At 31.7% G+C, this 16,249-nt stretch overlaps 1 protein-coding gene across 1 annotated transcript in view; it reads right to left on the minus strand.

The window, feature by feature from the left end:
• Positions 1 to 3,270, minus strand: part of LOC130443340 (relaxin receptor 2) — a 68,380-nt gene extending 65,110 nt beyond the window's left edge. Inside the window, exons 1-5 of the mRNA XM_056777910.1 lie at positions 3,228 to 3,270; positions 2,385 to 2,522; positions 1,209 to 1,295; positions 1,001 to 1,109; positions 874 to 948 (exon numbers count right to left, since the gene is read on the minus strand). Of these exons, the coding sequence (XP_056633888.1) occupies positions 874 to 948; positions 1,001 to 1,109; positions 1,209 to 1,295; positions 2,385 to 2,522; positions 3,228 to 3,270 (452 nt within the window). The remainder of the gene's footprint in view (positions 1 to 873; positions 949 to 1,000; positions 1,110 to 1,208; positions 1,296 to 2,384; positions 2,523 to 3,227) is intronic.
• Between the last annotated feature and the right edge of the window lie 12,979 nt (positions 3,271 to 16,249).

Below are 16,249 nucleotides of genomic sequence, written 5' to 3' on the forward strand. Positions count from 1 at the left end.
TCCATTTTGTTTTTGATTTGTGTCAGTGTTGATTCTGATCAAACATTTTTCAAAACAACTTGACTGAGTGGAGGTTCGAGTTCTACTATAATAAAATGGATCGAGGCAACAACTTAATAATATTTTACATAGATGATGCAGCACCCCTGTTTTTCAGCTGCTTTTCTGGGAGTCACAACTATATACCGTGGACAAAGTTATTGAAAAAGTATTAAATTTGTGGATAACGCGCCGCACGCAAGGAGCCATAAGTTTATCTACAGATATACGCAAATCATCAAAGGATTTTTAGAACACTGGCCTAGAATATGTTTATCTTTTAGATAATTGATTATTAGGAAAAATAAGTGAATAAAGACATTCTTAATAATAAAGTCGACGCAGAGGATAACAAAGTTAAAAAAGTATATTGTGGAAATATAGGTAGGAAAATGTAGACAAAAGTTAGTTATGACTTAGCTGGAAAATCCGATATGTTGAAAAGTTAAAATTTATGATTATGGATATTGTAGTAAAATATTTTTTTTTTATAAGGGGCTATTATACATCGATGGTATCGGTATCGAGAATCGCAAAAATTTTGCTATCGACACATCTCTAATATTAAGAAATAATGTAATGTTAGTTAGAATTATTGTAAAATCATTGTGGTGTGTGAAAAAATTGTTAAAGAATGAATGAATATAAAGTATGGACATTTGATGTTTGTAGTTAGTTTAGGAGAGGTAAATCGTTGATGCAAATTGGTTATTCTCGACTTATCAGAAGGTGGAATTAACCAATTTTAGATAAATAAATATGAGAAAATTTGTCCAATGAAAGTGGACGATAGCTTATCGTTCAATGTCTAAAATTGTATGTATCAATACTTACAGCTTTTCTACTGAATAAGGTATATTTTTCAGCGAATCTCTTGATAAATTCTTAAAGTTATTACCAGTAAAATCCCTAAAAAATATTTTTCATAAACTTAGATAAACATCCAAGAAATGCATCTCACAATATGTTTATATCTCCGATAGGAAGATCATTAGGCGCCTTATCGTAATTCTGGTGATCGCAAAGTAAGTCTTCTTTACGACAGTTACAAGGGCCGAAATACACGAACGCTGTAATAAAAAAATCGATAAAGAAAAAGGTTGATTATTTATATAGAATACATATAATGAGCCATTACAGTAAAAAAAATCAACTAAAATTGGACTTACAGCAATTGTTTCCATTCCAGTCATCATGTTCTGCAGCTGGGTTTTTCCTATAAAGATGATCCCAATATTCATCATCATGCTCATCGTCTGCAACAAATATTTCTAAATGTTGGAATGGAATTTCAAAATGAGAAGGGCATTTTTTTATTCACTGCTAGAGAATATATAATTTGAAATAATGTGATTGGAATTGATTCGCTGAGTTGGCATACGTTTTTTCCATACTCTTAAGAAACGGATATTTGCTTTAAAAGCATGAACTTTTGATAGAATTTTTCATATTTTTAGTAAATTCTAATAATTCACGTATGTATATTTTTTGAGCTACGACTACTGAAGAAAATTCTGCTTTTTGTTTCTTTTTTTAATATTTTTGTGTTTTTGTTTGTTATCCGTTATTTATGGACGATACATACAAAATAAGGAAGAATTTTTTAATTGGGAGCATTAGGAAAAATCACGTGACAAACGCAAACAGATGTAATTGGCTCTTTTCTACGAAAAGTTAATTCGAACGGCCGACATGAAAAGATAAAATTCGTTTATGTTGGAAGTCATCAACGGCAAACGGCAACGTCAATCGGCAACAATGCAACTTCAAACGTCAACGGCCACGGCAAACGGAAAGTCAAGTTTATGAATCGGCCTTTCTAGGCGATTGGTTGAACGCGTACATTGTTATTTTATGTGTAAGAGTGCAAAGCATTCAAGACTGTATTCAGTGTTAAGTATGAGTAAATTTAATAGATAACATAAGAGGTAATAGACAACATATATATGGTTTGCGATGAAGAGGTAACAAATGATTTTTATCGGATATTGCCCCTTACCACTCACTTCAGGAAGATGAAATTACAAGCAAATCTTTCCTAAAAAAATATAATAACCTGGTAATCTCAAAAAGGTATTTATACATTGAGAAGGTTACTTGGAATTTCCTGGATCAGGTATCGGTCAGTTATGTGTGGACGGATTATCATTTTATTTGCTGGGATATTGGTTCAGAGAAATGTTCCCTCTCTGGTCACCACACATGTTTTATTAATTAGACTTCTTCTAATGAGAGAAGAACTGTTAATTGAAACCACGGCCAACATTTGCATTGTTATGGATAATCACTTACAATGTGATAAAGTTAAAATTGTTGTAGTGTGTTAAAGAGAAAATGAAACTCACCGCATTCTTCTTCATCGCTTCCGTTAGGACAATCAGCAACTCCATCGCAATTTTGACTTTGTTGAACACATAAAGTATCGTTAGCACACTGAAAGTAACCATCGGTACATATCCCACTTGGTATAGTCTTGAATTGTTCTGAAAAAAAAATATTAATATGATTTTTTAGCTAGAAATATATTTTTTAACAGAATGCTTAGAATGTTTTGATTCTTAAACGTGTCATTTTATACTGATAAGCAACACTTTTAATGAGAAGGAGGAGTACCTTTGACATTGATAAAAGCGCTAGATCTGAAATTATTGATTCGAAATTTGTTTTCTCAAACTATCATAGCAATCATCAAAATTTTCGCTATTAGATTGGAGAAAGTGATGAGTGGCTCAGTCCATTTAATATCATCAAATTGGCGATATATTTTGTGTCGAACACCTCAACAATCTTCACCAAAAATTCCACTTTTTTATCGACATAACGAGCACATCGTTTCGTGAATTAGTATAGCAGTATCACATAAGACAATTATACTGACCTGAATGGACTAAATTTTGAACATAAATTAGTTGGTTATAAGATCAAGAATTCAATGATAATATTCACAAGAAATGTTTGTTGTTGTGTTCTATCGGATATGAATCTGATGAGAGGGTTGGATACGGCAAAAACATTACATCCAAGTGTAGTGCTCGCGCATTATCTGTTGGGACTAGCGTCTTCAAGTGTTTGTTGAGACGACAGTGCCCCGATAGAACTCTTAATATTCGTAGATTGTTCTTTGTCTTTGTCTTTGCCTGTTTCAGTCCCTGTAAGTTGTCCCAACAATTGGTTTTGCTCCTATCTACCTTCTTTTTCAGTGCTGTTATCACAGAAGGGTTCGGATCCCATGATAGGCTTGTCTGCCCTCGCTTAGCAGCTAATTCATTTCCCTTCACTCCAGTGTTTCCCAGAATCCATTGTAGGGTAATTTTATCGAGATTTGGAAAACCAAGAAGCCGAAGATCTCAATAATGAATTCGAAGATCTCAACAATGAAAAAGATGAAAATATTGTTGATCTAGTATAACAATAAAGAATTTGTTCACTTTTTACAAAACAATGGATTTTATTTTATGATACTTTGCTGAAGCAATTTTTGTAATAATTAAAGCCAAATCCCAAATCTTTGCATCAAAATCCGAGAAGACCAAATATTGATTTGAAATTTTTCTAAATATTTATGAAACTATTTTGGAAATCTCGATTATTGTCTCTATTATAAAGTAAAAAGTAACTTTTATGATTGGTCTATGTCAGTTTTTTCCACATTTCCGAAAAATTTTTGAGATGGACTTGGCGGATTTTGAATCTAGCCGCCTCAATTGTTCTTGTCATATAGGCTGTACTTATCGGACTGGTCTGGTATGTCAACTTTTATTGTTAGGTTATCAAAACAACTCAATTTTATACGTCAAATAGATATAAAATTTTATTTGAAGTATTGACATACTTCAACAAACATTTTATGTACATTTCCATATTCAAATAAATATATGTAAAAGCCTTGTGAGCATAAATTTGAATAATCTGTTTTTTAAGACAAAATTTGTTGCAGTCGTTCGTCCACATGAATTGTTGAATATTCAATGACCAAACGTTACGTTGAGACATATTTTCACTGGAGAAATAGTAATAAACTTAGACAAGTACTTTTTTAGGGTATCCATTTTGATGTCGAGTTGAAGAATAGCGAAATCGAGCTGAGGAATTTATACCACATTTATCTTTCAAATTGCCTTTTCAAAAAGTGATAAAAAACAGTTTTTCATGAGGAATACAAATATTGGACTGTTTTAAACATTCAGCAATGTATTTCTACTGATTTATTTTCGGGTATTCATAAGGAAACTAATAATTAATTATATATAATAGTCAACCAACGAAATTATCCAAACAATTGCAAGGATTTTCAATTTTTCAACCGGATAAATTTTTTTATATGCTTTATTGAAATAGGTAAATATTTTCAGAGATATGAATTTTTGAATTTTCGAAAGATTTTAGGTACTTTTGACCTATCAATAATATATTTAAAAATATAAAATATAAATATTACTTTTTTATGATTCTTGTACAATAATGAATAACATTCTTAATAGAGATTTAAGAAAATTTCATTAGTTATAGCTGTTTAACACATTGAGCCCTGGTGCGGTCCATAAGCCCTCAATTGAACTTTCCCCACTGCTCAGAGTAGTCCTAAGAACCGCTCGACGTATTTCATTTCAAACCTTCCCCATGGACCGAAGGACCGTATTTAAATGGTTTTACAGTTTGCTTGGACGAATCTGGGTCCTTGAAACATTAACCTTGGTCCATTTGCATGATCTTCAACTCCATTGTAAAACTAAAAACCTAATTTTTTTTGTTTCAAATAATATTTAATTGAAATTTTTGAATTTGATTTGTGTCACCACCGCGTTAAGTTGATCATTCATTTTCACATCGCACATTTTTGTACACTTTAAATACGAGTAAAAGCATAAATCATCGTTCAAGCGAACAAAATTTTGTTTTCCTATACTGCAAGTAGGATGTGTCTTCATACAAATATAATGGAAAGATTTATTTAGAATAAAAAGTGCAAAATATGTTTTTTGTGTACATAGGACTACTCTGGGTCCTGGAAAAAGTTTTAGCGCTAAACTTTCTTTCGCGACCAGAGCGAGCCCTCACAAAAATATCATTTTTTCGCACTATTTATTTCCAATTTTGGTGTGTAAAGAGTCAAAAAAATGTTTTTGACCCAGGGTAAAATTCATTAAGTTTAGTTAGGACTCAACGTTTTAATCGTTAATTTTGCGCGCTCATAAATATGTACCGATATTATTCTATTATTTATATATAATTATGATTCTAAAAAATGTTCAAAAGCTTTAATATTTTATTGTTGTTGCTAAAAATGTACTATATAAAATAATATAAACTAATTTTAATTACGCTCCACATTTGAATAACTTTTGTAAAATTGATTCCAGAAAAAAATTTATTGAAAACAAATTGTAGACAATTTATTTATATTTAATAGTTTTTTAAATAAAATAATAATTCAGGACGATGCAGCCCATGAGTCACAGAGAGACGGTTATACTTGAAGGCATACTTGTGAACACGCGAAATGAACAATTAAAAAACAAATATAACCAATTAAAATGTTCTCAAATCTCTAGTTATAATATCTTTAACTATTATATAAAGCAACAGAAAAAACTGATATTAATATTTTTTTTTCAATATATTTTTCATGGATGAAAAGTACCCAAATGTGAGTTTTTTCGAACTTTCAAAAATCATCTCTAAAAATAATAACTTTATCGCGAAAACTCATAGGGCCTTTTTATTTGTATTTTAATAAATTATTTGCAATTGTTTGAGCAATTTCGATTCAAACAGTATGGCACTGGGTTGCACTCTGCGTTTATATAATATGTAGGCCCAAGAGGATCGCATAAACAAATTGAATTGGAATAGTTTTTGGTACCCGGGCGCTGATTCCTCCTATCCTATGGTGATAGATAGATGATTTTTTCGGCTTGTATGGAACCGCTTGACGAGTTGAGTACCGGCTATTCCGATCGGAATGCACTGGCATCGGTCAACGATACCCACTACTCCGATCGGAGTGTTGTGTATGCTTAATTTCTACGTACCAAAATGCAGTCGGCATTAACGAGGGTATGTTGGAGCTGCTCCGGCGTCCTTCTATAAACATTTGTCGAGCACGTGGTATAGTTGGTTACGCATGTTTTATTTTTTGTGTCTCCCAACCTGAACGTTTTGGACTGCAAAAAGTAAGGGTGATTGTTCGAAAAAGCTCAAAGGTGAAGAACTATTACAATGTTTAGAAGTTAACAGTGGTGACGAATATTTGTCGGAGTCCGAAGATGAAGTTTATCTCTACGAATCAGAAGCAGAAAGTGATTCAGATGTAGATGGACACGATGATGGCTGGTCGTTATGAAATCGACCAGCTTTGCCTGTAAATACTGGACCAGCTTCGGTTAATGCACAAGCAAATTTCCAATGGACAAAAACAGGTAGATTAAAACAATTCACGTACTAGAAAAATCAAGAGCTCTTAGTACCGGTTTCGGGCAGAGACTTTTTAATCGGAGATTGTAGACCAGACAAATGATTATGCTATTAAAGTTTTTCTCAGCAGTGAAACATCTGCAAAATCACGTATCACAAATTGGTAGCACCTTACAGTTCCAGAATAGATTTTTTTCTCATCTTAAGGTGTCTACACTTTACATCTACCAGCACTAGAGCTAACGATAGCTTAGTCAAAATAAGATCCGGAGTCGATTTTTCAATGCAAAGATAAACAGTCTCTGTCACCCAGGAAAAGAATTGAACCTAGAATCTATGGTGCGATGGCGAGTGCGTTTACAGTTCAAATAATAAGGCGGCTGCAAAATGACACCTACTGGAACGGTATCCTAAGAAGTGATCGTAAGCACAACCCACAAGACGTCATGAAGGCGAAATTAAAACGAATCTAGATGGTATTCATATTGGAAAATGGAAGCATAAAGGTCAATTATATAAGCACTGAATTTGGGAATGAAATTGGAATTTTCCAGAATAAAAGAGGAAAAGAAACTGAAAAACCTAAAGCCATTCTAAACTATAATAACTATATATCAGGAATTGATCGCCAGGATACTATCCTTGCGATAAGGTAGTACAAGAAACTTTTCATTCATGTTCTGCAAATAAGTTTGACTAATGCATACATAGAAAGTACTCTGGTGGTCGTTGCCTTCGTTTTTATGACTCTCGACTAGTAATCGGAGATCTGTTAGGCCCAAATGATGATGTAGATGTATTTGATATCAGGATTGTGCCATCGGCATATCGTACATCATCGTAAATTATTATCGATTAAAAGTTTTTAGGTCTTGTAGAAGTTACTATGAATGTAAATGATTTCCAGTGTTCCTTAAATACAAATATCTGAAAATTGAAATTCAGAATGGACTTTTTGTGTAAAAGATATCCAAAAGGGAAACCAAAACTTTTAAATAAACATTTATCGACATAACATATTGGAGAATGATAATGGCATTTTAAATTTGAAATATTGAAAACAAATATTGTATATCTTCAGGATTAATGGTGGGAATTTAGAATAATTAGGAGTAGATCTGTAGAAAATAATTGGAGCTATACAATTGGCGAATTAGTTCACTAGGTTTCGAAGTAAAAATTGTAGAAATTGATTCAGACTCTGTCCCTTAGGTGATATACTACTCCAATTTCCGATATAGTTCATTATTTCACAGAAATTAGATTGTTTGGAAATGTTAAAGTAGATATAAAAAGGAGATTGTTATAATAAATGAAGCAGAGACAGCAATGAAATTGATAACAAACAAAGCAGGATTGTATTAAGGATTCTTTTTTTTTCAGGATAATGAATCAAAATGTAATTAATCACTTTGTTGCCTTGCTCTAATCAAAATAATGAAATACTATTTCGAGAAGGATAATTACTGAAACTAGAAATTCTAACTTTTGTGATTATATATAAAAGGATTTGTAATATTAACGTCATGTAATATAAGAAAAATAATTAAGTTGCGATACATTTTCTTTTTTAAATACTTCTTGTGATGGCTTTATTCATTTAGGAATGATTTTGATGCAGTCCTTAGTTAAGGTAAGTCTAATAAATTCATGAGACGAACTGTGTAGGAAATACAAAATTTCAAAGTCTTTGTTATATAAGTCAGAAAAGGCTACTTGAAATATTTAAGTTTGCTTTTTCGATGTTGAGTTGTTTTAAGTAGCCTCATACATTAATTAGAAAATTTTCGTGAAGTTTCCAGGCGAAGCTGGATCATCCCTATCCTTTCTAAATACTCTCAATAAAATATTCAGATATTTGCTTTCGTTATTAGTTTGTTTTTATATTTAAAAAAAATTACACAGTAGTTGTTAATTACTATTTTTTACCGGTTCCGGAATTGTTTCAGTCTTAGAAATCGTAGCATTTTTAGTTTTGGATTCAGCATTAGGTCATCTTCAATAACTTATGTTCCCACATATAAAATTGAAATTTGTATCTCTCAGCACAACGGCTTTGCGTCAACTTTTGGACTAAGGTCCTTAAGCTCTTTATCATTAGATAAACTTACAAAATCATATGGAATTCCTTCTCTAGCTGCAGGAAATGATGAAGATCTGTGCAAATTCAAAATTTGATTGCACATATAGCCGAAATTGCGTTCAAACCAACTTGAACACAGACTGGAATGATTTTTTGGGAAAATTAATCCATTTATTGAACGAAGTCTTATTAACTGAAGGAATTGGTAATGCCAAAAATTGTCAGGCAAGGTAAAATCACAAAGTTGTTACAATAGTTTTTGAGTTATTATGAAGAAAAGGCGATTTTTCGCTAGATTACGAAAACTATTTTTTCCAAAATAAGTACTTTAAACTGGTCAAACTCTCTGAGCGTTTATAAAAACATGAATAAAGTGATTTTTTTTCTTATGCGATGGATGAGATGGTGAGATTTTCCCTAGATTATTCCAAGGAAAAAATAGGTATTAACATTATTGTCTTCATAGTTCCATTAGTTTTAGATCTAGGAACTTCTATAAAAATAAAAATGAGGTTTCTAAGGGACGTTGAAAACGGTTCTATGAGCTTTCCCCAGAAAATGATTTTGATTTGGTTATTGTACGTGGAAACTTTCCATTTTGGCGTTTGAAAATACCAATCCACTTTCAACAAGCAATAATTCCTTTTGTATTGGGTATGCAGATATCTTAAATACACGATTTCTTTGTTTTTTTTTATAAGCTACCATTTTGTTCTACACAAACTTTTGGAGTAAATGCATATTTTTTCTGTTATTCAAGAAAAACTGTTTAAAAACGTCGTTTTTTGTCTGAAAATCGACAATTTCGCTCGAGAATAAGTCACAAAGGATTAAACTATAACTTAACTTAAAATTAATTTTTAAAATAATTGTTCATATTAGAGAAGGTAGCATCTACCTTCAGGGAAAAATCAACCGAATGGGACAAGTAGAACCTGAATACAAATTTTTATGAAAATCAGTGCTGCATTGGATAAATACACTGGAAAATGGTAATTGACAGTCCTGTTTTAATGTTAAGAGATTATAAAGTTTGGCGGATGCGGCAGGCAATTCCCATTTTTTATTTATCACAGCGATTTCTTGATATAGCTCTTATATCTTCCTATAACTATTAATTTCTAATAATGCCTTTTTGTTTCTTTTTTACATTCTATAATCCGAATAGTCTATATATCCGTTTTGTATAAAGTATAAGGCGGTTGTTTATTAGCGAGTAAACAGTAAAAAATTGGATTTCATAGCGAACTGATCAGAACGGTATAAACGTTGAATTCAAATTAATTATATAAGTTAGTGAATAGATAAGTTTTGGAGGAGGATTTAGTAAATAGTGAAAAGTTTAGTGTTTCGTGTATACTTTAGAGTATCTAGTGTAAGTGTATAAATAAATTAGGTACGGGAGAAATACCGTATGTATAAATTCACCCCTCCGGTAAAAACAGTTTAAATAAATAAGAAAAACATAACAATATTCACAATTTCTGTATCCGTGGCATACAACCCGCAAATAAAAGATTTGACTCTAAATTATTTTTATAACTTTCAATATATAACAAAAAGAAAATAGATAGAAAACAGAACAAGAGATTCACATTATACAGACTTGTACGATATTTATAAATTGCGAAAGGGTCTTGTAATACGAACGGTATTATGGTGGTATTTACATTGTTGTCAGATCTTTTCTTTTTCTGGTTATTTCAAATGAATCACCCCTCTATAAAACTTACGTTTTTAGAGATGCTTAAGAAATACTGATTATTTTTTGACATTTCAATAAATTATTGTTGTTGAAGTTAATTGAAAGTCACAATGGATTGTTTATCTGGAAAAGAACGAATTAATACTTTAATGATATTAGGATATGGTGATAGGCGTAGAACTCAACAAGAAACGTGTAATATCTTTAATAATTTATATCCTAACCGAAATCTCATAACAAAATCTACTGTCAGTAAAAAAAAATTTAACGAAACTGGTTCAGTAAAAGATTTATCCAAACCAAGGCTCAGACAAATCGCATCAACTGAAAACAAATTTTTAGATGTTTGTGTCCTGTTAGAAGACGATCCACACTTGAGTACTAGACAAATATCCAGGGAACTTGATGTTTCGCAAACAACAGGATGCGGTGCGGAATTATTTCCGCGCGAATGTTTTGTGCAGTATAAAGTTGTATGAGACTGATCGCACAGCGAAATAAAATTCGCGCGCTTTGTTCAGTAGTCGTGCTCTTACTAAGCTATGGGCACCATGTCACGTGATTCGTCTCCTGTCACCTACCAGAACATGACGACATTGAAATAGGGCAATTAATCACCCTAATGCGTGGGACAAGTTTGATCCAAAGTGTCACGACAGAATATTAAAGTCGAGATTGTGGGAGGAAATATATCAACAAATATATTTTTCTTGGAAACATGTAGTATTGCTGAAAGAAAACAAAAAGGTAATTATTACTTTATTTATATAATTGCCTTGTCAGTGCTGCGTTTAACTATTTATTTGAAGTAAAATAAATTTCACTTAAATATAAGTGTGTGGCTTAAGAGTTATTGCAATATTTCAATTAATTTTTAGGTTAGGATTTTAAACACAAATTGTAAACTCTGGTGTGAGTATAGAATAAATGTTTATAATCTGTCTAAATATGATACGCATTGTATGTAACAAAAAAGCTGCTGTAATAGACTATTTGTTCACGATAATCAATCAATACTTTTATTGATTGAGTTATTAAATATGTACGAAATTCAAATCGCGAGAATAAAATTCGTCCGGTAAAAATCGCTGTGTGGATTGGGATTTACTGTATATTTTCTAAAATTCGTAATTTTTCTACTGTACAAATGTGGATCTACTTCTAACATGACACAAACATTTAAAGATTTGTCTTCAGTTGTAGATTTTTTGCGCCATGATTTGGATAAATATTTGACTGCACCAGTTTCGTTAAACTTTCTACTAACTTACTGGCACTAGACCTTGTTACGAAATTTGTATTAGCACATAAATTATTAAAAAATATTCAAATTAAACGAGTTTATTCAATCGTAGCCATCTAAATGTACAATATTTATTTTAACTTTGGTGGATATACTGTAAATATAGCTATAATGGAATTATGGCTTTTAGGTATAGAGAATATTATATCAAAAATAATCAGTATTTCTTAAAAATTTCTAAAAACAGAGAATATATATTGGTGATTTACAAAGTTCATTATTTTTCCGGAAAAAGGAAAGATGTGACAACAATGTGAGTACCACCTTAATACCGGCCGTATCACAAGACCCTTCGCACAAAAATTTATAAAAACCGTTTCCGTGATAATTAAGGCATTCCATACACACTCTGTATATATTTGAAAAGCTCTAAGAAAGGAATTTACTTAATCTATGACACTGAAAAATCCTATATTAGATCGGGGTCTGTTCAAAAAATAATCATATCAATTCCGCAAAACTCTGTATAATATATATTGAAAACGTATCATCATAATGCGCAGATAATTTTTATTTCTATAATACCCTATTTGTCAAACATAAAGCTCATATTAAACAGTTTAATAGTCCTTAATCTCGGAGGATATTCTGCAATGTCAATATTTTTGCAATGCCAGCAACTAATGGATTATCTACCGAGTGACTGACGTCAAATGTTGATGTTTAGATTGATTTTATTTGTTTTTCTTTATAGCTTCCATTAAATTTGGAAATTTGAATTAATTTTTGTCGCATCATTAAATTTGAAATGTTGAAATCAATGTAGCTATTAAGAATTTTAAAGTAATATCACGGGATGGAAATTTGAAAATGGGTTTGAAAGTTAGAGAAGCAAATACAATTACCGAAAAAAATTAAATTTCGAAAAAATTATATTCAGCTTCAAGAATAAAAAAGTCCCTATAAATTTGAAAAAGAAAGTTTTCTAGATATCCAAGAAAAGTATCGAGAAGCAGAAAAAAGCGATAGAGAGGATGGAACTTAAGGAAGCGTGTCGGAAGAAAACTAAATTAATAAAGATTTAGAGAGATTATATACAGTGAAGTAAATATGATTTAAAGATGTGACAAGATGGACTTATAGATTGTTGCAGTGACCTATACCTATAAATTTCGTCCTCGTCACCGGTAGCGCTACGTAATCGAAAACAAGGTTTATTTTAAGAGGCCCACCATTACAATATTTCCTATCATATTTTGATAACCTATTTCCACTCTTCATTGTCATCCTTTGTTTTCGTTTGTGTTTTACTATTTGTATACACAGTCATATCTTTAGTGATTGTGTTTATTGAACATAGTTCAATACTGTATAGTTTCCACTTAATACAATAATGGAAAACAACGAGGTTTGTTCGTAAATTACTTTCTATTTGACCAAAGTATTTTCCTTTTTTTTGTATATTTAATTACATTCTAGTTCATTTGTTAACTCGTGCTAGGTATATTTATAAAGAATTTGTTTTGGTATTTTAGCCACTATGCACCTATACATAGAAGAAACTTTGTACAAGACTCATTGTTCTGCTTCCAGAATACGTAGACTCCTTCCAAAGGAGCTAATTTTCTAGTTCCATTTCTCGAGGTAATTTAACCTTTTGATGGATTGTGGAGAACATTCGCATAGTAGCTGCTCTTCTGGTGCAAATATACAACTTTCAATCGTACTATTATTTAGTTGTTCGTCATATGTCTCCATCTATGGAATCAAATGGGATTGCGGATGCAGCCAACACGATACTTGTTCGACTAAAAAAATCATAAAACTATATTGACTGCCTTTTGATTAAAAAGTTCTACAACTATCTTTGTCGTCCATAGCCTTGTATTGGAGTGCGCATACACACAACTAAACGATGCCCTGTATAGATCAGTTGTGTTTTAATACTTGAACGAGTCTAAAGTTATTCGGGTGCTCTCGAAATGGCGATACCTTCAAAGATGATGTCGAGCACTTCATTGAATTTATAGAGAAAAGACCTATGCTGTATCTCAAGTGAAATATTTAGACATCGTTTAAAGGTTTGTCGATAAGTTTTGAGATGAGCGGACCAACTGTAGAAATGATTTCGTTGAAACATCTCTCACTCATTCTATAGAAGCTGAAAAATTTTCCAGGGTAATTCTTCAAGTTCAAATAGTATAAACAGAGTATCTTCCTTTCCTCTTTCTCTCTTCCTCCACCAAGGGCAAGGGCCTGAGCTATTCGATTAATCTGATCAAGATCCCATCGGCTATTAATTGTCAGTTTGCGCAACCTGCATAACTAAAAACTTGAGATGTGATAAAATCGATGAAGCATGAAGATAATGTGGTACTTAACGGAGCAGTGACCTGTTAGATACGACCAGTTTAATGTCGTTTCAGGTCATCAATGAAAATACCTTAGACTTCTTAGATGATATAGTTAGATTGTTGGAGGTCTGAAATGATTTTTCAGGAAGAATCCACCTGATTTTTTAGCCATCCGTTCAGTTCATTATTGATGTAGCATTTCATGAAGCAACAGTAGGACTCTCGACTATATTATGGAGTCATACTCTCTTTTTGGCCATACTGTCTGCTTTCTTATTGCCTGGTATATATTCGTGCTAGATTCTCTGGCATATGTATTGTCTTGTGAGGTTTACATCCATCAATATACCCTATAACCCCTTATGTTCATTTTTTCGTCATTTGGTGTGCGTTGATACAGTTCTAATAGAAGATTTGGATGAGTTTCTGTGATATTGTGATGTTTTCTGAATCTTCTTTCAATAACTTCTCTTATTGTTGGTACATATAGATCTGTATTTGGTGTGGTTTGATTCATACCATGGGGCATTTATTGTGTCTGGATTGAGCTCTCTGAAGGATTTATACGTTATACTTTGAAATGGTCCTATAGTTCTAGTCTATATTAGTTAAATGATCGTTTTTGTTTTCTAAGGACACTTCAGATTTTCTCCGTATCATCCAGTGCGATTTATTGTTTTCATAATTCATAAGTTATTTTTTTTTGTTACTAAGGTGTGTCGAGCTGAATTTGAGATTTTTAGCCCAATGTTTCTAGCCATTTTTTGATATATTTTATCGGTTTTGAAATAGAATAGAATTTTTTTTCATATTGGGGAAATTATTTACTGTTAGCTTAAACCGATATTGACTATTGCTTTTAAATGTTTTTACCTAAGCCTATTCTTAGGTTATGACGAAGAGTTGAAAGGGTATGCAATTGTCAATTTTGCTGTATTATTTATTAATTTCTTTAGGCATTTTCTCAAATTTAAGCTTCTACTATAGGCATCCTTTGGAAGTTCAGACTTATCAGTTTCTGGTAGAAACTATACATAAAAGCTTGTATTTTACAGAGACGAGGCAAAGGAATCAATCTTGTATAGTCTCTTCTTATTTTAACACAAGTTTTTGAAAACCTCCAGCACAAATAGTTGATTATGATGATATTTTTGATTCAAAAAGTATCAATGTCGTTGTATTTTTTTCGGTTTATTTATTATAAATGATATATCGAACTTTTGAAAGGTTTAGAATCTTTATCTAATATCTCTATCATTACACACTGCTTTAATTATCTTTCTTGCTACTTACTGCTATTCCATATTTAATATTTAATTTAAGATTTAAAAGAAAATATTGTTAATCAAATTGTTCAGTTTTCTACTTTTGACTGTACTTTATATATTATATCTTGTGAGTATAGATAACAAAATAGTATTGTATCGTATGTATGTATTGTATATTATTGTATAATAGTATCTTTTTATAGCTTTTATCTCGATAATGGTTTGTTCTTTTTTGCTTTGGCCCATCAATGAACCTGAAATGTTCATCAAAACAAAGCTCATACGAAATTTTCATCATGAGACTTAATTTAATTTATTCTCATATTTTTATATCCGGATATTTTGAAAGTATTTGTGTTAATGCGACGAAAATGAAGAGCTCAAATAGGAAATTACTTAAATACGTGGGCTTTTCAAAACGAGGTTAATCGACGATAACGATTGAACTTTAACTCCCTCGGGACTTTCAATCGAATTCTACCATTTCATTTGGCCATTATCAGGATATCAATCTTAACATTATATAAAAACATCTTAAAACTTAAAGTATTCGTGAGATTTCTAATATGAATGTATACATAGAAATATAATAATACTACAAATCTTTATTAAAGTGATTTAATTTACGATGGCGGTTCAAATATTATCGAGACAAACAAATTTATTAATTTTCGAAAATATGTACATAAAAACAAACGTTGCGGCTTTGTTAGCTGCTACGTCTTGCAGCTAACAAAGCCGCAACGTATGATTTTAATTTGTTATCGATAGTTATTCCAGCTGTGCCAGTCTTTGACAGTTAGTTCATGATTCTCTATCCAGCTATTGACCACCCACATCAACTGATTCAGCTAACTGAGTTATCTCTAGATCCCGAGCAGCCTCTACATTGTCAGCATATCCTACTAGCCTAATAATTAACCACACAAAGAAGAGTCTTAAAGTTTATTGACCAATACGTACGTCAGGGCAATATACAGGGTGTTTCGAAACTTGATGCAAAAAATTCAATGGCTTATTTTTAAGTACATTTTCTAAATTATACATTCGAACAGTTTGAGTTTTTAATAGAGTGTGTTTGACGGAAGAAATAATTCTACACTACTATCTGAAGGGGTTCGTTGGGCTCATGCCCAATGGTTA

Source organism: Diorhabda sublineata, chromosome 4, assembly GCF_026230105.1.
Source record: "Diorhabda sublineata isolate icDioSubl1.1 chromosome 4, icDioSubl1.1, whole genome shotgun sequence".
NCBI lineage: Eukaryota > Metazoa > Arthropoda > Insecta > Coleoptera > Chrysomelidae > Diorhabda > Diorhabda sublineata.